Source organism: Penaeus japonicus, unplaced genomic scaffold, assembly GCF_977035675.1.
Source record: "Penaeus japonicus unplaced genomic scaffold, GWHDUDI00000001_assembly GWHDUDI00000015, whole genome shotgun sequence".
Taxonomy (NCBI): Eukaryota; Metazoa; Arthropoda; class Malacostraca; order Decapoda; family Penaeidae; genus Penaeus; species Penaeus japonicus.
Genome location: NW_028234417.1, coordinates 2450942 through 2459439, shown reverse-complemented (window position 1 = coordinate 2459439; position 8498 = coordinate 2450942). Strand labels below are relative to the sequence as shown.

Genomic DNA, 8498 nt, shown 5'->3' with positions numbered 1-8498 from the left:
TAGGTTGTTAGGCTCCCCGTCCACAATGGGTTAACCCATTGCAGAGATAAATTTGCTTGCCCAGTCTCCAGGATAGGTTTTATTTTAGAGAGAGACCGCTTGAAGCAAAATAATTTGAATCTTCCCACTCTTTCATTCATTCATTGTAAAACTAGAGCGGTTTTTGTGTTTTATTGAGTTTAGAGACTTATATGTGCCATATGACAGGCTCTATCAGTGCTGCAGTTGACTAAAATTGTAGTATATTATCCATATTAGCTCATTATTTTCTTTATACTCAATGTGATAGAAGTATTGCTGTTTTATGTATTTTTGTGCTGTCATGAATGAATACGAAACATATAACCCCCTACAATAAAGATAACTAGAAGAGGTAGAGAAGAGGAATGAAACCTGTGCTTGTGACTGTCACAATGAAAGGCATCCATATTGGCACAGGTGCACATTTTAGACACTGGGTATGGATTGAGTCACCTTCCTCTTCTCGTTCTGCCTGCACATCCTTCATTGGCGGTACTTTAGAGCAAGGGTTCATCAACTTAGTGAGTGCCATCACTCTATAGAGACAGTGCTTACTAGAGACCGTGGATGGGTGCCATTCAAGGCTCTCTCTCCTGCTGGTGCTAGGAAGAAGTGGTGCCATCTAGGTTTTGGACGTTAACCCCCTCTGGACGGGTGGTACACCACGGACACCGAGCATTCAAGGCCCGTTCGCAGGGTGCTGTCATATGGCGTCGATCATTTAACTGATTTAGGCCTATGCGTTCGAGAGCCCCGGCATTGCAACTTGCAAGGCTGGAATGCCCCCCGGCATGAATGGGTTAAGCTAGCATGATATTACGGTAATTATAGTAATTATGACTGCAGTAGCCATCATCACTCCTTTTTCATAGCAAAATAAAATAGCGATCCAAAATCCCAGAACGTTACGTACGTCATGACGCCCGTCGTCAGGCCAAAGCTCCTACGTCATACATGTCATGACACCTGTATGCAATGGGTTAATACAAGTCCATATCATAACCCTTCAAGAATATCTTAAAAAAAAAAAAAATATACAAAATATTTACTATTTCTTTAGAATGATTTGATTACTGAATACAGAAAGTATTCCATTCATAAAATTAAGTTACTGGAGATAATGTGAAGAACAAATGAAATCAAAGGCTTTACAATATTTGTCTAAGTGTTTGCAAGCTATTAATAATTTACTGTTAACTTCATCACCAAACTAGACAAAGCTGAGTGGTAACATGCCTTCGATGTTAAAAATTGTATTTAAGTATACAATACATAACTGGTTTGCCTTCCCTAGAATTAAGGAATGCTTGTTTCACTTGTAAAAACAATTACTTAAAACATTTTATTTAACACTCCTTGCAAAAACCTCAAGTCTACATAGAAATACATGTAATCAGGAGAAAAAGACAACATTTCTCTTTTTGTTCTTTATGTGATATTAGAAAAAAAAGGTGTTACATGTTAAATATCTTGTTGACAATCAGTAAACTGTAATATTAAATCTTAAGCATTAGCCGAGTTGATTTGATCCTAGTTTCCCTAAGATTCCAGAATGGAGTATGAGGCAGCACTGGGTATTTCTTGACCTGGTTTATTCTCCACTTCTTAAAGGTATTATTAAAGCAATTCCTACGGGCACGATCTAGTCTAACAGGGTCCGTGGTCTGGTGCACGTTTCCTTGGTGCTGCCTTGATGATGTCATCAACTCTGAGAATCATTTCTGCTGCTTCAGAGGCTGACATCATGACCTGCCTCTTAACTTGGTAGCTTTCTGTGATGCCCACTTGATTCATGCAATCTACAATTCCTTCTTCCATATTCAAGCCAAAAGTGGTTTTGCCTTCAGCATGAGCTGCTCTCAATTCTGATACCAACTGGGAAGAATCATAGCCAGCATTGTCAGCAATGATGGTTGGGATCATGAGGAGAGAACGAGCAAAGGATTCCATTGCCAGGGCTTCCTTGCCAGCCACATGGACAGCAGCATCCATAACTGCCTTGGCCATGAGGGTTTCACTGCAACCTGTTAATCATGAAGAATTTTTTATTAGTTTATATTTGATAGTTTTGAAAATGTTTCAAAATAATTAATATTCAGTTTGTAGTATTTCATATAAAGTCTAAAGATTCTTTAAACCATATAGGTGATATATAAATATTTTTGTAAAGGAATAATCCTGAAAAATGAAAACCTTAAGTGGGCATAGATAACCCTTCTTACCTCCACCAAACACTGTTCGTGTTTCCTTCACTGTCTGAGTAAGGACACAAAGTGCATCGTGCAATGATCGGTCGGCTTCATCCAAGATCTGGTTTGTGGCACCACGCAACACTATGGTGCAAGCTTCACCCATCTTAACTCCACCAAGACGAATCATGCGGTCCTCACCAATGATACACTATAAGAAAACAAGATATAATTAACTTAATTCAGATTTAACTCTTCAGTGCTATAATATAATACTATTATAAATTAGAGAAGCTGAGATAGCATGTCTAGAATAAGTGATTATGAACTTACCTCTTCAATAACATCACAAGTGCCAAGTTTAACCAGCTCAGGATTGTCAAATGTTGATGTAATTTCACCACCGGTCACAAGTGCCAGACGCTCAATGCCATCAAAGTCTGCATGCTCAATGGCCATCACTCCAGCATCAGCAAACAGTTGTTCAGGATAGTTGTAAATCAATTGTCTGTGGATACATGAAAAATAAACATTAGAAAACCTCTTGAAAAGACATCTTCAGTTTTTTCCTTTAATGGCACACATTGTTAAAGTTACTTTTACTCTACACTCATAGTTTAATTTTAACATTCCATCTATAATACAGCACAGGTGGAATTCATCCCATTTCATCTCTCTAATCAAACTGCACTATGAAGAAAAGGCTATGGCACAGGAGACAGAGGATACAGATCTTTACCTGTTGATGAATACATTGATGTCATGTTTGAGGATCTTCTGCACCTTTGACTTCATCTTTTCCTTCTCAGCAATCTCCAGCTCGGCAACCTTTAAAAGAAAATAGGAAGGCATTAATTAGAGTGACTCAGTCTCTCATTATAGAATCAAGACAACTTTGACTTGCAATGAAGTGGTGTCCATCATTATATTGAAAGGCATGCTTGCTTACCTTAGCTGTGGATTCCACAGAGATCTTTGAACCAAACACCTTGATCTTGTCAGTGTCCATGGGTGTGTTAGCAATGAGAATTTTTGCGTTCTCAATGCGCTTGGGCTGATTGACACCAATTTTCTTCTCAAGAATAAAGCCTGCAAAAGAGATTGGGGGTTATGTTTGAAGATACTGTACAAGATTAAAAGAAAATGGAAGAATAATTTTCCTAGCCATTTGGTTTAAAGAGCTGAGTGGTTTTATTATTCCATCCATAACATATTCACAGCTTGTATGTGTTGAAGATTGTACCATATCTCAATTCCTATATATATCTATATATCTATATATCTATATATATATATAAAATAGGGCAAGAATGACTTATAACTTATTACTTGTTTTAATAGATAAAAAAGAATGCTAATGTAACAGCACTTAAATACATATATCACTGACAGAAAATAATAATTATAATAATTACCTTCATCAAGGAATGAGTCTCCTAAGGTGCCACCTTGTTTCTTGATAATCTGGATGGCATCAAGATTGCCAGAGCCCTTCAGCCTCAAAACAGCATCTACAGCCAAGTTGGAGAAGAAATCTTTGTGCTGAGCCAAGATCTTGGAGCTAAGTGTGGTCTTGGCAATCTGAAAATGAAATAACATTTATGTCACCGCTTAGTTGAAATGAACATCACCATGTGAGGCTATAATGTTCTCTTTGTGTGCAACAATGAAAAAGGACTATTCTACTGAGGACCAATCATGAGGGACCTTAAGAATCACAGAGAACCATCCCTACATGTCCATGGCTTCTTTATTTGTATATTTTGGATGTGACTTTTTGTTTATCTCAGCTGGCCTATTCACATGTCTGCCACCAACCTACTTCATAGATGTCTGTCTACCAATGCACATGATCAGAATTTAATAATGGCTATTCTTGAACCTAGGACAGCATCTACCCGAGATTCCCCAAGGCCCTACTTATCTAGTCAACAAGCTGCGTGGGGGTAGAAATCAACAACGTTAACCAAGCCAAAAGAAAAAAAATATACCTTCAGGAGGTCCTCCCTGAATTTCTCTGGGTTGTCAGAATTATCTTGAGCCGATTTCGTTAAAGCCTCACGAGCAACGTCTGTGGCCCTGCGGTAACCGGCAATAATGGTCTGGGGATGAATCTTCATGGACACCAACTTCTCAGCCTCTCGCAGCAGTTCTGATGCCAAGACGACCACAGATGTTGTTCCGTCTCCAACCTGTTAAGAGAGAGTAATTGTGAAAAGGAATTCTGTGAAACATCAAGTTAATATATGCACTGATGGATATTCTAATGAAGGAAAAGGACAGACAGATGGAGAAAGAGAAAGAGAAAGAGAGAAAGAAAGAAAGAGAGAAAGAAAGGGAAAGAGAAAGAGAGAAAGAAAGGGAAAGAGAAAGAGAGAAAGAAAGGGAAAGAGAAAGAGAAAGAAAGGGAAAGAGAAAGAGAGAGAGAGAGAGAAAGAGAGAGAGAAAGAGAGAGAAAGAGAGAGAAAGAGAGAGAAAGAGAGAGAAAGAGAGAGAAAGAGAGAGAAAGAGAAAGAGAGAGAAAGAGAAAGAGAAAGAAAGAGAAAGAAAGAGAGAAAGAGAAAGAGAAAGAAAGAGAAAGAGAGAAAGAAAGAAAGAAAGAAAGAAAGAAAGAGAGAAAGAAAGAGAGAAAGAAAGAGAAAGAAAGAAAGAGAGAAAGAAAGAAAGAAAGAAAGAAAGAGAGAAAGAAAGAAAGAAAGAAAGAAAGAGAGAAAGAAAGAAAGAGAGAGAGAGAACAATGAGACTACCTCGTCATCCTGTGTCTTGCTGATGTCAACTAAAATCTTGGCTGCTGGATTGTCCACACCAATGTTCCTCAAGATGGTGGCACCGTCATTTGTGACCTCAATTTGTCCTGGGAGAATTTTTTTTTATTATTATTTCATAACCAATTAAAAACTATATTGTAAGGAAATCAAGTGTAATCAAGGGGGAAGATCACTCTATGCATTCAAAACGCCTCTCCTCAATCTTACCTTCATTTCTGCCCATGGCCACAAGGATTTTGTCCATGCCTCTGGGACCAAGTGTGGAGCGCACAAGTTCCCCGAGTGCGATGGCACCAATGAAGGACGAGAGCCGAGCAGTTTCCGAGCGCTCCTCCTCGGCCTCAGATTTCATAATCTGTACTGGATTGAGTGCAACAGCCTGTGAAAAGAATCGGTGAATGATGAGTTCGTGACAAGAATAGGTAGCAGCTTTAATCATTTGCAAAATCTGAATTCATTCATGAATCCTGAGGTCATCAATTTGTTACTCCTTATACAAAAGATTAAAATAACAAATAAACATCATAAGGCTATAATTATAGCAAAATCCTCTTCATCAAAGGACCTTTAAGGAATTTAAAGGATAACAGAAATAACATTACAAATTCATGTCAATACTCTAATTCAATTCAAATAGACCTATAACTGAACACATGATCACACATCAAGTGTAATCTGTTACTGACAATCAGTCAGTGCACAGGCACAAGGACATTCATGCACACCCACCCACACATGAGAACACACACACGAAAAAGGTAGTCACAAAAATTCCAGCAAAATTTTCATAATGAACTGTTTCCTAGATATTTTAAACTTCTAACTCCAACTATAAATCTCTCTCCATTATAGATGAATTAAAACTACTAGATATACTAAAATGATTAGATACATATAAATACATATACAGCCATGACTGTGCATACCTAATCAAATAAATCCTGATGAATGCAAACATCAGATAATGTATTGCAAATTTGCTGCAGTTGAAATAAAAAAGGAGGCATTTCTTCTTATACTAATTCAACAAGACAATGTAACCCCATATTCATTATGCAAACAACAATACTGGTACAGTTGAGCTGCTTATGATCTATATTGCACATTTATAGTAGTTTTATTCTACCGTGACTAACAACATTCCTATTAACCCTATGACGACGGTGCGTCAGACCCGTGTGACACAGCTAAATTCCCAATGCTGGGGCGTCATGCCAGTGTGACGTTTATAATGCAATATTGCAATGGCCCGGCGTAGGGGTTTACACTTAGCGTGTGCCCCGTTGGGGAAGGGTTAACATATTAAAACATACATGTTTAGAAGAAATTCAGATTGGCTTTTGGTTCAGAGGCCATGCTGAAGCCAGAGGGGGGGGGACAGTGTTTTCTAAATATTTATAGAGGTACTGTTATCTCCGATAGCTGGAAGGATTACTAAATGTGTCGCATCTTTGACACTGACAATATCATTGTTGATGGAGAGAATTAGATGTTTATTGTTAATGCTGGCCAATCCGCCTGTTTTCCAAAAAAACTGGGGTGGATACAGTATATGTATAGCATGGAAACTATGGGACTTAAGAAAATGAGGGTAAGAAAAGGGTAATTCTTACTCAAAGCAATACTAAATGAACTGGTACTAGGATAAGTACTGTTCATTTAAAATACCTGGCAGGAAATATTCCAAAGGAATTGTCAAGTTAAAAAAAAAAGTTAAATTTCTAGAATAGGTCCACGTCATAAAACCCACCGAAATTAGTATCGGCCGATTCCTTGTGATGTCTAGTTTGCATTTATAGCGATTTTAGTCAACGTAATCCAACAAAAGCAATGATATGAGACTTAAGTGGAATAGATTCAAACCCACTTCAGCCTTCTCTATTAGGAGGTTGTATCAATAGCCTTTGGGAGGCCAAAAAATGGCCGTCAGAGTTTGGACTGGTTCCTCTGCTAATAAGAAATTGCCACGGATGATATGGCAAGTGGAGTTTTGTTGTTTGTTGGTCTTTTGAAGGAATGCCTAAAGTATAAAGGCCACAACCATTGCTGGATGCTGCTTCACTAAAAATATCATGAGTATCGTACAGTTGGTTAGCATTACTATGTATGGCCTGTAAACTTCAAAAACAATTCATCGGTAGTGAAATAATTAAAGGCGGCAAGGTCGGCCATTTAACATGATTTACTACCTACGGAACATGGCAACCTAATTATCCCTAAATTAGTCAAATTAATTGGTCAGTGTAGACAAAACTAACATCATCGGTTAGTGCATATCTTAAGCAGATCTTTAACACAATCATTAATCCAGAAAATGCTATGCTTCTATTAACAATTCTCCCCTTTGGTTACTTATATTTTTCATCCCCAAATCTGACCTGCTTCACCAGCCTCATTTAGCATCGTATTTTGACACCTAGACATCCCTTCCTTTCCAAAACGAACACGAAATCCACAAAATCAAAAAAAAGGTGATGCGACGAAACCCAATTAGAATCCCCCAAACGTCCCAAAATAGCCACAATCGAACAAAACGCCAAACAAAATTGTCAAAAAATCCGCCCCTGATACAACCCGCCCTCGCATACAAACACACACCCTGCTTCACAAACCTTCAATTCCACTTAAATCAACCAATACCACTACTTCTCACCCTCACCATCGTAACAACCTGCTGGGAAATACAACGAATAGTGGATTTGAAAGGCCTTAACCTCTAGATATATTACCATTTCGGTGTTATATTTGGACCTCGCGTGAACACGTCTTGTCTCCCTTGTGACTCACGCTCGATATAGGAACCCGCGTCACACGTGTTCTCTTTTTCTCTTTTCTCGCTCTAAACCCCTTTTATTCTGGTCTTTTTGCTCTTATTTCGTGTCTGGTCTATATTTACCATGTTGGTGAGTGTGACGGTGGAGGCGACGGCGGCACAATGGGCTTTATTTGAGGTGGATAGGAGCTTGGGATTCCGGAATCTTCGGGAATCTTCGAGTGTTGATCCGGCGACTCGCGCGCGTTCGTGTAAGCTCGTCGTGCTTTTAGTTTACGTGGTAAGTTCTTATTTGGTTCGTCTAGAAGCTATATTTATATCTCTAACTGTACTAATTATTAAAATCATCAACGAAATATAGAGGTGTATCTTGTCCAAGATTATTTTATCCCTCTATCATGTAATTAAATAAACTAAAAGGATAAAAAGTTACTGCAGGATTTTCTTTGTCTAACACGAACGGTAGACAGACAGGTATCCGGTAAAGTCACCGCACATGACTGGTTAATTTGTAGTCATATCGATCCCTCTTTAGCCTGAATGCCATGTATTACTGAAGTATTATTAATACTGCTTCTAAATATGTTTTAGTACATGTTGTGTTTCTGTTTTTGATGCATGGGATAAATGGGATCTGTACTGATGTACATTTTATAAGAAAAAGAAAAAAAACCACCTTTATAAGGGAATGATAATTTTTAATCGATATAGGTATAAAAATGAGTTGAATTTCTTTCAAAGGCAAAG

At 38.2% G+C, this 8498-nt stretch overlaps 1 protein-coding gene across 1 annotated transcript; it reads right to left on the bottom strand.

Annotated features, from left to right (window-relative positions):
- Nucleotides 1-1433: 1433 nt before the first annotated feature.
- On the bottom strand, nt 1434-8012 carry CCT2 (chaperonin containing TCP1 subunit 2). The gene is made up of 10 exons (XM_043030382.2): nt 7875-8012; nt 5186-5357; nt 4958-5064; nt 4202-4402; nt 3626-3791; nt 3160-3299; nt 2950-3038; nt 2544-2718; nt 2244-2421; nt 1434-2045 (listed from the first exon to the last, which is right to left on the bottom strand). Exons 1-10 carry the CDS (start codon nt 7875-7877, stop codon nt 1669-1671), a joined length of 1608 nt encoding a protein of 535 aa, XP_042886316.2. The 5' UTR covers nt 7878-8012; the 3' UTR covers nt 1434-1668.
- Between the last annotated feature and the right edge of the window lie 486 nt (nt 8013-8498).